The 17,464-nt window shown below is 35.8% G+C and overlaps 2 protein-coding genes across 3 annotated transcripts; both read right to left on the bottom strand.

The window, feature by feature from the left end:
- Positions 1 to 1,702: 1,702 nt before the first annotated feature.
- LOC105168344 (TCP-1/cpn60 chaperonin family protein) lies at positions 1,703 to 7,861 on the bottom strand. Its single transcript, XM_011088398.3, has 9 exons — positions 7,472 to 7,861; positions 5,569 to 5,887; positions 4,400 to 4,748; positions 3,854 to 3,986; positions 3,707 to 3,759; positions 3,485 to 3,587; positions 2,570 to 2,736; positions 2,380 to 2,493; positions 1,703 to 2,208 (listed from the first exon to the last, which is right to left on the bottom strand). Exons 1-9 carry the CDS (start codon positions 7,668 to 7,670, stop codon positions 2,038 to 2,040), a joined length of 1,608 nt encoding a protein of 535 aa, XP_011086700.2. The 5' UTR covers positions 7,671 to 7,861; the 3' UTR covers positions 1,703 to 2,037.
- Positions 7,862 to 8,665: 804 nt separating this feature from the next.
- LOC105168343 (actin-related protein 3) lies at positions 8,666 to 15,584 on the bottom strand. 2 transcript variants are annotated; one of them, XR_002287627.2, is made up of 10 exons: positions 15,204 to 15,584; positions 14,569 to 15,034; positions 12,783 to 12,929; positions 10,998 to 11,090; positions 10,592 to 10,711; positions 10,169 to 10,279; positions 9,937 to 10,062; positions 9,743 to 9,841; positions 9,059 to 9,253; positions 8,666 to 8,982 (listed from the first exon to the last, which is right to left on the bottom strand). XR_002287627.2 is itself a non-coding variant. In XM_020696170.2 (9 exons), the coding sequence occupies exons 1-9, from the start codon at positions 15,251 to 15,253 to the stop codon at positions 9,173 to 9,175; spliced, it is 1,293 nt and encodes a 430-aa protein (XP_020551829.1). In that variant the 5' UTR covers positions 15,254 to 15,584; the 3' UTR covers positions 8,666 to 9,172. The 2 variants fall into 2 exon arrangements, 1 of the variants encoding a protein (XP_020551829.1); XM_020696170.2 differs by having other exon boundaries at positions 8,666 to 9,253.
- Between the last annotated feature and the right edge of the window lie 1,880 nt (positions 15,585 to 17,464).

Here is a 17,464-nt window from a genome sequence, read left to right as displayed (position 1 = left end):
ACATCATTAGTTCAATTCAATCTTAACTTCCGAGGGGCATGTATAAACGTCTTACACTTTCTCAACATAAATTCTATGCTAGATCAAGACATAGTCCCTACCCTTGAATCTTGCATTGTTCATGGGCAACTGATTAACACTGAAGACCAACTGCTTCAATCTACTATAATCCTTGCAATGCAAAGGAAGTCCTACACAACCCGTCCAATGTCACATCTTAGTACACTTTGCACTAAAGTATAGCAAAATAAACTACATAAAAAAAAAAAAGCAACAAAACCAACTAAAAACACACACACACACGTATGTATGTCTGTGTTGTTCATATATGTAGTTGAGCTAGAGGTTTGACATTATTAGAGGTGGATTAGTGGGGGGTGATTTGTGAGCAGCCAAGGTGGGACTTCCCTCACATGGGATGGTTGGCCAGGCATCAATTATTTGAAAGACCAAAAGCAGAAAGCACATAGCCTCTGCATCCGGGAGACCATGTTTTGTGGAGGGAGTAACACTGCATCTTTCACAAAGTTATTCATCAAACTTTAATGCACGCATCTCTTTTGCAGGGCAACAGAGAGCGAAAGGTAAAGGGAAACATTGCCATCATCTTAACTGCTCAACCACGCAAAAACTAACGTGGTTGCATTAAAAGCTTTTGTCACAGACGATCCAAGAAGCCATAAATCTTACCCACCAACCCTTCATTTATCGCTGCCCACTTGTCAATAAAGAGCCTACCAGGGCTCCCCCCACCCCACCAGTCTTGTGTTCCTGAGAGTCATTTTACTAGTAGTTTCTGTGGACAGTGTCAGAATAGCGTATGATGAGTAATGTGTCTCATTTAAGCATTTTGGCAATTAAAGAGTAAGGTAATAACATCCCGAGTCCTATTATAACTACCGTTCCAACTTCCAGTCGTTAGCCAAATCGAATTCCCACTAGCATGATGACAAGGGTGGGTGGAATCATACATGTTAAAAGAAGAAAGAAGAGCAGCCTATGAAGCAAGGAAACCTGAAAATGACATCCTCTAAGCAGCATGTGGAGCCTGCAGGAAATCTGTCTGAGTCTTGATAAGCTGCACCGACACATCAATGTAATATATCCACCACAAGAGGCAATTCACATAAAAGTTGTCTTGCCAAACAGTGTAATGAGATAAACCACAGCAGCATAGTCCTTCAACCATGCTTGAACCTCACTGCAATATCACAAACACCAGGACCATCTGATTTCCTTACCCTGCTTGCTGGGCCATGATACTTAATGTCAGTGATGAAACGTTGGAACAACAAAATCTTGATTGTACAAAGTTTTAGCAGCAATAGGCAATCATCTTGCTGAAACTATGATGAAGGTTCCAGTCTCGTTGCATTAAGCAACACCACCATCAAAAACTTCAACAAATATAGCGTGTACAGTTCAGACTTAGAAGTGGATACTGTTGGGAGGGGACGGTTTTCACTAGGAGAACGATTAGGCACTGGCCAAAGCGCATAGAAAACGAACAAGCGCACTTGAACCTGCTGTGGCCAAGAATTTTCCATCTATATCATAATATATTTCTTATCCAACAGAATCTCAGCAGTATTATTTGACATCAAACTACTTTCAGCTGTCAATATTCTAACATATCCTTCTACATCCATTCTTGTGGTGCATCGTCCGCAGGAAGGCTGAATGGTTGTGAACAACACAAAAATTTATAAGTGATAATCTCAAGTCATGAGCAGAATTAGATTTTAACAACAAAAGGAAAAACTTCAGGATACAATATATATCCACTTCAAGTGGGATATTTGCCACAGCTGTCTTACAAAATGGAGAACATGACTGGTCCATCAAACATAGAACAAGTCATTATGAAATCCATTACCAAAAAGCCCCCCCCCCCCCCCACCCCAAAAAAAAAGAAAGAGGAAGAAGAAGAAGAAGAATCAAAAGGACCATGACAAGAACCAACCGTTTCAGCTAGCTATATTATAGTTGACACTAACCTAGCAGCAAAATATATGCATCAAGTGTGATATGAAAAGATCAATAATCGGATGGAGAGATGACATCATCAATTTTCAGAATCATCTTAACAACTTGAGTTGCAAGCAAAATCTGCTGTTGTTTCCCGATCAAAGTCTCAAAAACATTTTGTTCGCGCATATCATTTGTGCCAATGTCATTGCAATCAATACCGCAGCAGGAATTGTTCTCCTGCCAAGAAAAATCATACAATTGCTTTTCAGAAAATGACCAACTCAATTATTAAAAAGAGCTCTCCAAATATGTAGTAAGAAAAAAAGACTTGTTTACAAACACACACACGCAAAAAAAGTAAAAAAAAAGAAAAGCAATGGGAAAAAAACAAAACAGGTTCAAGATTACCTTAATTTGCTGAGATTTAACAGCAGACAAAGTTTCTATAGGTTGTAGACCACTATTTTCTGCCAGTGCCATGGGGATAGCATCTAATGCATCTGCAAATGCCCTAATTGCATACTGGAGCGAGAAACATGCAAATGTGTTTTAGTTTTAGTAAAGAATGGAAGATTAAGAAAAGAGGTTGACTTGTCACCTGCTCAACTCCTGGGTATTTATCAGCTGCTGCTTCCACAGCAATTGAGCAAGAAATTTCAGCAGACCCACCACCATAAACAATAGAATTGTTGCGAATAAGGTTCCTTGCAACGCATAGAGCATCATGAAGGCTGCGCTTTGTTTCCTCTATCATCATCTTGTTACCTAAACCAGCATAAAAAAGAAGACTCAGTGACTGGTGTCTTTCCTCCCATGTCTCTCTTGCAGACTTTAATCCAACAATTACTCACAACATGACACCATTTGAACATCAGAAAGTACAAAAAGGGCAATATGCTAGTTAAGATACGTACGAAGAACCATCACACTTGTGCAACACCAATTGCCTTTAATTCCCTTAAATGTAACTTGACAGAAGAACAGGATAATAAAAACAATGGGTTCACTCTAATGCAAAAGTAGCATGCGTCGGGCCAATTTCAGAAATGCTTGATAAAACACACAATAAGCTACAAACTTACATTTGGAAATCAACTTATTAACAACTAAAAAGCATACATCATCATTAAAAATCCATTTTCTTACTCTATGTCGCTTCTAAGATTTTAATTGTACAAGAAATCAGGACACGTACATGAAATCATTCACATCCTATTATCAAGCTTCATATGAGACACTAATACCACATTAAAGTAAGATACCAAGAAGACAGCTGGACGATCCACATTCAACATAGGCCATAAAGGGAAACAGATAGGAAATACTGTAGGGGCAAAACTGTCAAACACCTTAAACTTCTGATGACAAATAACAGAACAAAATCAACCCATCAGCAATATAGAGCTAGGACCAATTAGCGAAAATAGCTAAACTAAAAAAGGCAAAAAATCAACAACCAAGTGAGACAATTCAAATAGCAAAACACAAAAAAAGAAAGAGAAAATTGACCTACCACCACGTATAAATATGGTGACAGCTCTTGAATTGGCACAATGCTCAATATAAATCATCCGATCTTTAGTGGTACCAAATGCTTTTTCTCGAACTAATCCAGCCTAGCATGCACAATAAATTTGAGATCAATGGACAAACTTTGAAGAATAGATACAAATGACTAAATATTTTACAAAAACATATATAGATAGACAGACATAGCATAGATGGGAAAATCTACCCTGCCTAGTTTTTCGGGTGTCAACTCTTGAAACCTTGGCACAATTCGCCCACCTAGTACCAAATTCAGTGAACATAGGCCATCAGAAGTTCAATAAAGAACATTGTAACAGAAATACATCAAAGAGACTGCAATATGGACACAAACCTGTAGCTATGGCTATCAGCTCCAACTCCACACCACCGACCCATCGGACAGCAGGTAAGTTCCTATGCATCAATAAGTGGTTTGCCTCATCATCGAAACCCCACTGGCAGATAACCAAGGTAGCCCCAACATCCTGCAATCCAGTTTGGCTCGTGAATCAGATCAAGGCCTTTAACTTTATAAGATGTGAAGCAGTATAATTGTATGATCCCGTTACACATTGCAAACATATAGATACATAAGAATTTTAACATTCAACTAAAAGCACCTCGAAAAGACAACCAAAACAGGAAATGTTGAAAGTGCAATGCATGACCTATAGGTGATAACCATAATTTTATCTAGCATACTAAAAGGGGAATGGAGAAGAGTTAGATCAGTCTCCAGCACTGGGTCCTAATAAAAGGTTGAATGTCTATACCTCCTCCTTGTCCACTCCTTAACCAAAATTGTGACAACCACTAACATGAAGTTCCCTCCTCTTCCTTTAATTCTAACACATCTCACCAAACCTGACATACTATTAAGCTAATAAAGACAGATTACCTTGCATTTCTGAACCATATCATCAAAGTACTTCTGCTCTTGCTGACGTAACGTTTGGAATTTCTCCACAGTATCAATATCAACCTTATGTTTAGTCTTTGGCTTCGGAGGCTCAAAGGGGCAAGTCAAAATGGCAATTTTTGCATCCTCAATTTGCTTTGGCATCTGTGGATGACTCATATCCTTGTCAACAACAATGCCATATATTAGTTCAGTATCCTCCAACTTGCCACCTACTTTTCCCTCCACTTTAATTAAGTCTAAGTTAACATCCTTCCTCTCTAAATCCGCAACAGCAAGCACTGCTTTAACTGCAATCTCTGCCAAACTGCGCTTGCACCTATTCACACTGCAAAGCATATTTGACAAGATTAAAACATGTAAAACAGCAGAATATAAGATATCTTGCATAATTACAAGCAGCAATTAGAAGGCTAATATTGAAAAAGCACACTCTAGATGTTGTAAGACAACTAGGTCATGTTTTTCATCAGAAAAAAGAAGGCTACAAGTACCAAAAACAGATATCCTGCAGAATTCCCAGCCACACCTCAACCGCTAGGGGGAAAACAAGGAAGAAAGATGGAGCTGAGGACATATGGAAAAAAGACATTAACAGAAGTCCAAATATGTTCCCTCCTTAAGTTAGCAATATCAACAGAAATGGATACCATAATTGCATAGGGAGCTTGATAATTCATGGAAAGAGGAAAACCATCATTCTTCACAATCTGCATACAAACATACACAATAACATAAAAAGAATTCAGAATGAAAGCATAAAAATGAACTCCATTCTTGACCCAGTAGCTCAGAATACCACCTAATAGTATATTCCCAGGTCTATCAAAATTCAAATAGAAATGATTATTTGATGGATTAGAGGACCTGTGGACACCCAGACAAACCAGATAAAGACTTCAAAAATACTCAAACAATTCAGTGCTCGTAGTCCATTGAACAAAATGTAGAGGCAAATTCAAATTCTTCATATGTAGGAGAACCATGGAGTTGAGACTACGCATAGTGGAAAAAGTAGGGAATTAGCGTAAAGCAAGACATTCAGAATTTTCAACTGCCACATAATATGCCGCAAACAAGGGCGAAAAAGTGAAATACCGTGATGAAAAAGAAGCATGGTCCAAACTTGCATGGGAAAGAATACTTACATCTTGGAAGATAAAGTAGTCATACAGGTCTGAATCAGAGGTTCAATATTTGTTGCGCTAAATTCAAATTTATGGGCTATATGCTCCAAATGTTCAAAAGCTATCCTGGAAGCCAACTCATATCCTTCTGCAATTCGGATAGGATGAATTCCACGTTCCAACAGCTTCTCTGCTTGTTCCAAAAGTGCACCGGCCATGACAACAACACCAGTTGTTCCATCACCAATTTCATAGTCTTGACTCCGTGACAATTCAACCATGAGTTTAGCAATCTGATTGTCAACATCCATCTGCTCCAAGATCGTCGCACCATCATTTGCTGACAGCATAACAATCAGAAATTTATAACTTTTTATCTAAAAGAACATTTAATTTAACAAATCTCTTCAAGAATTGTAACAACACCAGACTTTTAAAACTCTGATAAAAGTCACCAGCACATTAACAGAATTCTAGCTGAATGATATTTACCAAAGTTACACTCCTTGTCCCTGTTACATGTTACAAATGTTGCAAAAGTAACCGTCCATTCAAGACAAGAAGAGTATCTACACATATTATTTTGGTTGATTATGCATATGGATAACGACCTTGACTAGTTTCAAAAATTTACTTTCAGCCTGATATACATATATATAACACACTATCTAAAAGCATAATAAGTTCAAAAGATGAGTTACGCATCCAAGAGAGGATAAGAACTAGGAAAACCTACTTCAGCACATGGATAATAGTTGCTTATTGACTTGTGTTATATTCAAATACAAGCAAATAATTCAAGGAAGATAGAAACACTAACAGGTAACAACCTAACACGCTAAATCCAACACAAAGCAATTTCCTGGTTGCTCCCGTGTAGAGATAGGTTTCTTTACAGAATGATAAAGCTTTAAGTTCTCCTTACAGCACTGACTTTAACCTAGCATTAAACTTCCACTCAGTCCTGTTGCTAGCTACTCCAACATGAAAAATCATAGATAAAGTGTGGTGTTTTCTACAACAAAACTAAATAAGATTTCAAGACTTTGATTCCATTGATATATTGACAAATTTTCTCAAAGATAATATATTGAAACCATGATTCAAGCATGGAGAAGATTAAAAATGAGAAGCAGCGAAAAATAGAGACCTGCATTCTTTATAACAGAATGTTTATCTAATCTTGCCTTATGAACCCATATACAAGAAAGTAATATCAAGGAAGCTAGTCAAAACTGAAGAGATTAAAACCAAAATAAGCAGAACATTTTTCTGTGACCCCTAAAACACCAACTTGCCAGTTGCCCCTGCATAGCAATCCACTTTTGCTACCTCTGAAATGTTTAACTATTGTATCTATATAAAATCACAAAGCTTAAACGAACTTCTTACAGGTAACTTTTTATCTAACTTTACACCTCCACCTTTACATGCTACTAGCTACTACAAAAGGATTAGCATTGTTCTTCACATTACTCCCGCTACCAGAAAGTGGGAAGTCGTCCGAGGAACTAAATCCAGATTTCAAGAAAAAAGATAAGCGCACTCCACGTTGCCCCAACTCCGGTCCTCTTTTCTAAGTTTTACTTCAAATAAACCCCAAAATATTGCGGTCACTAACAATTCAGATCGATAATCTACAACTATAAACCTCCTTAAACCAAATCCTTGAATCGAGGGGACTAGACTTAGTACTAAACTGAGTCTGTCAATGAAAACGTACACATAGAAAAATATGAAAGAACAATAAAACCGCTAATCAACAGCTCAAAATTGCAGATCCAAAATCAGACTAGCCAAATGGATTCAATCCCAAATAACGCCCAATTCATTTCCAAAACCTCAATCAAAGCTTCCACGATTCAAATAATGCGCATGCAAACACGGGCAGACACACCGAAAAAGAGCAATCTGCGAAGCTTACTAATTGTTACGTCCCCGTCGGGGCTCTGGAGCATCTTATCCATTCCTTTAGGCCCCAGCGAGGTCCGAAGGATCCGAGCCACCGCTTTTCCAGAGGCAATGTTCGCCTTCTGTGCATCAAGGCCTCGCAACCTGGTTTTCTGCTCCTGCTCCTTTAGTATAATGAACGGCCGACCAAATTCATCGAAAGCCAACGCCATACGGTCGAATACGGTTCGTTATAATCGGATCTTTCACTGGATCAGATAGGCAAATGGAACTGACGAGTGCAGAAACTGGAGAGTTCAAGAAGCTGTAAGAACAGAGGACGTGCCCTAATAATAGGTAGCACCGAAATACTGTACGCCTTGGCGTGGTTTAGTTAAACCCTTGAACAAGAATTTTCAGGTGGTGATGTCTCTGCAGTTTGAACTCATGTTGCTAGCTAGGTATTCAATTTTTTTCAAAAGCCCACTTATTGGATTTGGTCCATGATCTTGTCAGCATATTTTTGGGCCATGCAAACGGGCCCAATATACAACTCTTTTGTTTTTTTATTTGATAAATTATATTGACACCTTTTGATGTTAGGTCCAATTACACAAACATCTCATCCTTTATAAAATTACAAATACATTCCTTGATGTTGTAAATATAATTATAACTACCCTTATTAAGTAACGAAATTTTACGCAAACAACCCTTAAAGTATATTATAATAATACTGGGTGCATTGTTTATATATATATTTAACACCAAACAAATTATGCTTGCTTATGTGTTATAATTTAAGAGCATCCTACATTTAAAATTTCATTACATTACATTACACTGAGTAGCAATTTGGGAAGCAAGATGTGCTAAGACATACTTTTCTTATATAGAAGATATAAATTACATCAACAACTCCAAAGGAAAGAAAGCATACACTTCAATGCTAAAAATCACATTTGGAAGTCAAATTACACTTTAAAAGAGCGTAGAGCAACTAGAGTGTTGAGCAACTATGAACAATAATGGCAAAAGGTTAGCATTTTGATAGGACCAACTACATTAGGGACGATCAAATAGTAACATTTTGTTCCTGGTCGAGTACCAGAAGTAGTTGGATAACCAACTTTGATTCTTTGCCTAGACATGAGTAGAATCACAACTTGCAATGAGTAATGTTTAGGCTTCTGCCTTTGTTTTAGTGGCATGACTCTCCATCAAAAAATAAATATAACAAAATCATCGATGAGGTTGAATGAAATGTACAAGTGTAACTACAAGAGTAAATCCGGCCAAAACAAATCAACGTTTTTCTACCTTCTAAAAAATATGTGATTTTTCCTACCCCTTTGCCTAACCCAAACAAAACTACCCCTACACGAAAAGAGCTAACTATTAAACCAAATATCCACATTCACCTCAACTGAGCTCAATTCTGGAAATGACATTCAGCCTTCCAGCCAATTTGAACCACTAGTGTTCTCGTCCATGGAAAACAGCAACAGCCACACAACTAGCTCTTCCAATAATTGTTGCTTCCTACTGAAAGAATACAAGAATATCCGTTTGTTACACTATAGATTCAAATTGTAAGTACATTAGCCTCCAGCAACCTGACCTGTAAAGAATACATGAAAGCACATCCAGCTGCATAAACGAATATGCTGGCAAAAAAAATCAACTTTCCCTTCAGGCCAATGTGAATAAGCCATAAGTTTGATTGGTCTTCAAATCAATACATCCCTTTAAAAACTGGGTTTGTGCGGCATATGCTTGCTCCACGTTCCTCATACTCTGCTTTGGTGTGGCATGCCTGAGAAGAGCAGCATGTATATTGGCCCAGCATCAATATCAACAAAAAAAGTCACACACACACACATATATATATATGTACACGTTTGCATTTTGGCTAATTGATTGAACTCCATGATTGAATTTGATTCTAATTACACGTGAAATACAGTTATACACAAATATGAGTCACAGATTGCAGTCTCAGAAAGTTTTGCCCAACAGCAGTTTAGGCTAGGATGCCAAAATGAGATATATTGTGACTCTGAGTTAACAAGTCTTAGACATCCTTTCAAAGTTACAAATTTCATTCAAGAGACCCCCAATTAATTTTGTCGTCTCATTCACAAATAAAAATTGAAACCACTCTCTCTCGCTCTCTTCCTCTTTATGCGTAGAGATATGCGTGTGTGCATATATACATTTGACACATCCAGATGCCAGCCAAATAGGACATTCTCGTGAAGAGATGTTAAACTTTGTGACACCATACTTAAGTAACACTATATACCGTGAAAAACTCAGGTGTGGATGCTAGCACTGAACCTCCAAACCAAACTGCATATCTCTGGACAGGATGGCTGAGAACATTTACTTCCACAGGTTTTGCCTGGAGAAGAACTTCTAGCAGTCAAAATTTGTAATTGGTAGATGATAAAGCTCAATTGTGATTAGGTATGATAATTAAGGAGCCTAATAGCTCACCTTAAATTCTCCACCAAGCCGAGCTTCTGATGCAAAGCCTCGAGCATCAACGATCTTCTTTAGATCCCGCTGCAACCTTTTGTGGAAGCCTTTGAACATGGTTGACCCTCCAGATAATACAACATTCTGCATATAACAGATGAGAGTTACTCCTATTTCCAGAACAATAAAATTAAACAGAAGGTGCAAATAGTCAATAAAACAGGTTCAAGTTAACCAAATAGTTTATCACCTGGTACAAGGCTCTTCTTGTATCTATTGGTGCGGACTGAATACATTTGTCAATCAGGTCAGGTAAAGGGGTGGAAAAATCAGAGCTATAAATTTCAGGGTTGAAGAATAGCTGCCAGATAAGCCAAGGAACCATCAGTAATGTTAGCACCAACCAAAAATATTTTAACTATCTGATCAGATCATTTCCATGAATTCTTTTGTGTCCATTTCCTACATTGAGTTCAACTGATTAAATTACACATACACATATTAAATCCATGCACATACTTTTTCACATGTTCCCTTTTTGTTGCTTGTTAAAGCACACCTACCTGGTTGCTTGAAAAGAGAATTGACAAGTAACAAGGAATCCGTCGTAGCCTATATCACAAGAAATATGTTGCTAGTTTAGTCAACCCTAAAGCCAGGGAACAAAACAAACCTCGGGGCCAAGGAATCGTTCATAGCCTATATCACAAGAATATGGAGCCCCTGTCTTTGGCTTAGTACCTGTCCACTGCTTAACATATTTTGCCGGCTCTTTGTCATGCTTGTTGAACTCCTGAACTTGTCAAAGAATATAGAATTGTTACAAAAATTTAGTCTTAGCCTTAGGAGATGCTAACTACAAAGACACCACGGAACCAAAGCCTACTATATTACATGTTACTTTCTCCTATCAATCAATATCTATACATTCTCTCAGTTTCAAACAATTTGAAAAGAGAAATGCACACATTTGACTTTTTTGCTTTTCCACAAATTGCAAATACAGGTGTAGCAAGCACCAATCTTATTCTTTATGGGTTATATAGCTGGTCCTGAAGTCAGTAGTATATAGGATATACCTTGACAATGTCAGAACAAGTGTAGCAATAGATTTCTTTCACTTTCCTGGCTACTTCAATGGACTCCTCAGGTGGAACAAGCTCTCCTCTTTCCTACACGGGACAATATTAGAAGTAATCTATATCTATAGTCGATGGTATCACAAAATGTACACATAGCTCAATATGTTCTACATTTCCTGAGTTTTATGTGATGACTAAAATAACCCTTCAAGATATAATGTTTGATGCACAATTGAGTAATTTGCACATATCTAATAGAGATGATACTTAGTCTTTAACTTGAATAAAATATCAAAATCTAAAGTAATTTATATTTAGCTAATTAAAGAATTAGTCTTTAAATTAACTCATACTTTTGAAGCGATACATTCTTAAAAGATTGAAAATCCATCTCATTCTGTTAAAGAGCATCTGTCTTTTTCTTGACAGCAGTTAAAGCAAGTGATCTTCAAGACTTTTGCATTCAGTTAGTTACATCTTTCTGGCAAGGTTTCCTTAGCTCATTTGTATTGGTTTTTTCCCCTTATATTTGCCTATAAATAATTTCTTAAAAGTAAAAGATTATACAGTATATCATAAAGTATAATACAACTTAAAGTTTTATCTTCCACACCGATATCATGAAAAGTTTCTGTTAATTAGTCAATGATGTTTTTTGAGAAGCTAATTAAGATATATATACGTATATAGGAGGAACACCTAAGAGCTAATTATGATACAAAAATTAATGAAATACATATTCTCAATAGAAAGAATTTACAATCTTTATATTTCTAAATCTTTATGGAAGTAATTCTTAATTATTACAGAGACAAATTTTGATTCCTTTAAGCATTTTATATCATGAGAACAAATTAGTATGACTAAAGGTGATTTTATTGGGGAGACCATTCAAATTTTTAATATTTGTATTTGTAGCCATTTTAGTTTTGAAACCAATCAGGTTAATCCTACTTGTGGTAGAGGTCCCAAAATAAAAGCCACAAACCTATTACTAGGTAATGGTTTTTACGTACCCTTTTCTTTCTTTAATCTTTTTTTGTATGGATAAGAATCCCTATTCTAAGTGAACCTAAAGCTTTTTCCATATAGTCCCACTTGAAGTAACTATTAAGTTCACTTGATATTTTCTACATGTACCATTGTTATTTATCTTTCGATTAAATTAAGGAACATTAATTAGGCATCGTAGGCGTAGTCTGCTGAGTACATCAAGCTCAAATTTTGTTTAATAGTGTTTTTAGTAAGTGAAACTTTTCAACCTTCTGCATGAGTGTGTTACTAAAAGACATCAGGACTTAAAAGAGGTATGTAAAGATGATAATATATATTACAAAGAAGAAACTAACCACCACAAAAGCAAGATAAATTAACTCCATTCTTCATAAAAGTAAAATACAAATTCCACATACCTATATTGCATGATCAACCTCTGTTCTTGGAGATACTTAATTGCTAAAGTGATCAAAACGTAATATGTTTACTGTATAATAATCGTGAGCATGAAGAAAATTTGAAATGCATATATTTCGATACATCAAAGGAATCAATATGCTTTTCTTCAAATTAAAGAAAGTTTAATTAGAACTACATGATTCCAATAATTGTTCTATAATTAAGGAATACACATATCAACCAAAAAGTTGACTTTTAACAACTATGGAATAGAAACAAAAGCTAAATAGAGCAATTAACAAATAGACTTCTCGAACAATGCTTTTAAGTAAGTACACTACATTACTATAGGACATGAAACATTAAAAAAAAAAAAAAGACACATACTCTCAAGAGCTGCTGGACGAAGAGCGTGATATCTTCCCCTGCAATTGGAATCGATTTAATGCTGCCCCCAATAACATAACCTTCGGCAACAGGCACAACATGAGTAGCGCCATCCCCCGCATCCACAACCACTCCTGTCATCTCACACTAACAAGAAATGTTGGGGTTACAAGAAGAAGAAGAAGAATTAATCAACTATTCAGTGATTACAAGGAGCAGTTATGTCTAAGTGAAAGTGAAAGAAGTTCGTTCCATTGTCTCTCATGCTCATCTAATCATCAAGCGGGCATAAGCATGCAATTAACATTTCACTTTAGCTCCTCAACTACTGTGAGCGGGATGTGATCCAACCCAATAGAAGGCTGCATATCCAAACAATAAAGCAGTTATAGATAAGTATTGATATTTACAGAATAAGTATGCCCTGAGATTAGGAGGTGTACTATTCAAAGATAGATACGGAAACATATGCACATAAAGAGCACAAAGCATGATTACTTGCATATGTTCAAACCCATTCGAATTGCACTGCAACATTTAGTGCTTTGGATTTCCTAGAAGATTCCTTCAAACTTCAAAGATTCAACATATTATCACTTCACAGTCCAATTGGATCATCCGTAAAGAATAAAAACTTCATTACTTTCTTTCTCCTTCTGTCTGTTGAATTTTATTATGACGAGGTACAAAAAATAAGTTCAACGCCACTTTCATCGCACAATTACTAAAGAATACAACTACCTTACGGCGCCTTATTCTACCATCTCCACATTCAGTGAAGACAAAACACATGGGAGTCAATGCTGTATAAAGGAGGAAGACAGAAGTACCTGCACTGGACGACTATCAACTATAGAAATTGCTTTCAAAACCTTAACAAGCTACTTTTACTCTCTGATTCACTTCTCAGTGAGCTGGAAAACATGAGATACACAAACGGAATCTACAAATTTAAAAGCGCAGGTGTGGCACACTAATAGGAATCTCCAAATAAAGAGTACTCAAGTAGTCCATAACTTCAAACTTTTGCCTAATCATAAGTCGAAAAATGATACATTTATGATAAGCACATACGCTATGTTAAAGCATGCAATACAATAGCTAGCCCATGTTCAACAACCAAGTGGCAAAAAGGATCCTCCAGGTTTGATAACAATGAAATCATATCAATGAAGCAAGAAATGGAGGCCCAAAGGAGCCAAAATCAGCTATATATTTCTTAGCAGTATTATTTTCAGTAGTTTTTTCTTTTCTTTGATAAGTACTAATTCTGTATGTAATAGTGCCAATCATCCTAAAATACTAATATATAGATGTTATCATTTCACTTGATTGTTGGTAGGCCAAGTTAACTAAAAAATTTGCTCCCACTCATTAGAACAATCTTCCATCACATGTTACCCATATCAAAAGTTATTGCTTCTGTTTGCACATTATCAGGTATCCTACTATTCTTCTTAGGAAGTGGACCAGCTCCAATAGCAACACATTCAGCCAGCAAAATGAGTACTTATTCATTCTTTCCAATTGCAAAATAGAGACCCATTCCTATACCACAACAGCACAGCTCTCACCTATGTGCGGTTCAAAAACTCTCTTTCAATGCATAGATAACAATTTTTCTCTAGACTTTCAGGAAGATTATACAACTATAGAGCTGTCCAAATCTGTAACAGGAATTGCATTCTCCAAACAGCTAGGTATTCAGATTCTCAGAAACCAATCACAAAATCTCAAGGAAGAAACAAAATATTTTATATAACAAACAACTTAATCGAATGCTAACCTTGGATGCTGTGTACCCAGCAGCCAAAGCAAGCACAGGCTGCACTGCAATGTAAAGGCCTGGAACGTTAAAGGTCTCAAACATTATCTCACCAGTATACTCCCGACTCTCAGGCGCAGTCATTGGACTCTCTGTCAACAAAAAATAATGATCCTCCGGATCACAGCGCAAATAATTAAATATACACTGCTGCCAGAACCTCTCCATTGCATCCCAGTCATCAACCTGGCCATGTCTAATAGGGTAGGTCAAGTTAGAAGTGCCACTAGATTTAGATCTAGACAATGCCTCGTCTCCTATAGAAAAATCTAGATCCGCCATCACTCCCGCGTTATGCTGCACCAACCAATTGCTGCTCTTTATAGTACCAGTTCGTGGCTGAGCGATAGATGACTCGTTCGCTGTCACCACCGTGGGGACTATAAAACACGGTTCCATATTTCCAGCAAAACCCATTTTCGTATACCTGGATATAAAAACAAACCCAAACCAAAAATTCCAATTTCAACAAAACCCATCTAAAAATAAGCAAACGGATTCGAAAACTCATACAAAATCAACAAAATTCAATTCAGTGAATCATTTCATCAAACAGCTTATTCGCAGTTCCAATATCAGAAAACACGGCCACTTACCCAGTCCCATTATCGATAACCACAGCAGGGCGAGAGGTGGCAGGGTCCATGAGTAAGAATCAAGACAATCCGCGGGTGAGATTTTTCAAGGGTTTTAAGAAAAACGGTGATCATGGTCATTGAAATGCAATCCAGACTGACGCTGACTAATCAACGGCGAGCTGGAGCTCATGTAAACTCGATTAGCGACATCAAAAACGGTGGCGGTGAACGCTCTGATTCCATCCATTTCATCTTTAAGTCATCATCATCATCAAATCAAAGAGAGTCCGTAAAAAGTAAAAGTGAGTATTGATGACGATGATCTCAGGGGTTCTCCTCTTCCTCTTTTCTTGGCAATCAAACGAGGCAACTACTCTATGTGGGGTATAATATAATTGATTTATTTATTTGTTTTATGTGACTTTATTTGCTATGGGGAATATTTGGTAGGTATTTTTAATTTGATCTATTTTTTATGGTAGGGGTATAAATTAATTATAAAAAATTCGAAAATCATTTTTTTTAATTTGAAGTTATATTTGAATTTACTTTTTTCAAATTTAATTTAATTTTAAAAAAATTAAACTCGAATAATTTAATAGTTTAACATTTACTATTAATTTATAACTGAAGCTGAGTTTTAATTTTATTAAAAAGAAACATATATTCTAATGATAAATCAAATTCAACCAATCTTTAGTAATCGGTCTCACACGTCAAGTATTAGTTATTTTCGCGTTTTTTCCACTTTATTGGCTTATATTATTATAACGTGAACATTAACTATTTTCAATTTCTGATGAATTGATTTACGCCAAATTTATTTCGTATTCTTCATATATTTCGATTTCAGATTGATGGATCGTTGGAGTTCAAAAAGCGTGGTATTAAATTCCTTTTCTCTTATTTATTTATTTTTTTAGTAATTTGATACCAAAAAATATCATTAATTTAAGTTAAATTAGATATTACTCGAATTAGGCAATTACTTCATTATTTATGAATCCATCTGCATACAAATACATGTTAGAGATATTTGAAGATTTTTCAGTGATAGAAATGTTGTAATTTTAATAAAAATTACATGAAAAATTCATGGATTAGGTTAAGAAAAAAAGAATAAATATTTTGTCCCATGTTGAAGAATGATGGGACAATGATGAGAATTGATACGTATATAAGGTGTTTGTGAAGATGAATGTCATACACTCATATTTTATGGAGATTAGAGCGAACATGGGGGTGCCCTATGCGTGCGCCGCCCGCCCTTTCTCGCTCTGATTTCGAGCGTTGGATGTTGTGGGGTGAATGTCTTAGAATATATCGTTTTGAAATAATTTTTTTTATTTATTTTAACAGTTGAAAATATAATTTTTAAATTATTTTTAAAAATTAATGCCATTTCTCGTTTGCAAAAATACCAACACCAGCAACTCAAACTCTCGAGCTCTCTCTCGATGTCTCAACCTATCTCTCAAATTTCATATTTGATTTGTAAAGTGGGTTTGAGTGTTTGATCGAAGTATTTTTCAGTATAGTGCTAAAATCGAGAATTGCAATCGTTTTATTTTGAAAAAAATTACGTTGTACACGTTATACTACTGATACGGGACGTATATTTTCTTCAAGACAAGTAGTGAATTCTACGATTCGGCTAAATTTACAATTACAATTGGACTGAGAATTGTTACGATATAATTCTCGTTGTAAATTTACTATTTAATTTACTTGTCGTAAATTGTGTTTCTAACTAATATATATATTATTTCTTCCAGTGTGGCTTTTATTGCTTTTAATTTTTTAAACTTCATTGTTATATTTCAAAATGTTGTTTCATTACACAAAAATTAAAATTTTCGAACAAGAGATCCCTCAATCAGTATGAATTTTAAGATAAACGGTAAAAAAATAAAAAGGCAGCTCATTATTATAATTGTGTGCCTCCAAAATAAAGATCATAAGCTGTGTACATATAATTTTTGATTTGACATACGATGTTGATCGATTTTTCAGGGACAAGCACATGACTACATGTCTACTTTTTTTTTGTGCAATTTTTTTATTATCATTATTCTGATTCAATTCTTATTCATTTTTATTTATTCATTCGTTCCTATTATGAATAAAAATTTCAATTAAGATACAAAAATTTAATTCAGATTAAATTGAAAATTTCAAAAAAAAAATTAATTTTAAACTATACACACTGCAGATTCAATCCACTGAAGTCGGGAGTAGTTATCCATAGTTGGGCCATTAGAAACTTCTAGTAACTCAAA

Source organism: Sesamum indicum, linkage group LG8 (assembly GCF_026168435.1).
Source record: "Sesamum indicum cultivar Baizhima isolate 11 linkage group LG8, ASM2616843v1, whole genome shotgun sequence".
In the NCBI taxonomy this organism is placed as follows: domain Eukaryota; kingdom Viridiplantae; phylum Streptophyta; class Magnoliopsida; order Lamiales; family Pedaliaceae; genus Sesamum; species Sesamum indicum.
This window is presented reverse-complemented; position numbering and strand designations above follow the sequence as displayed.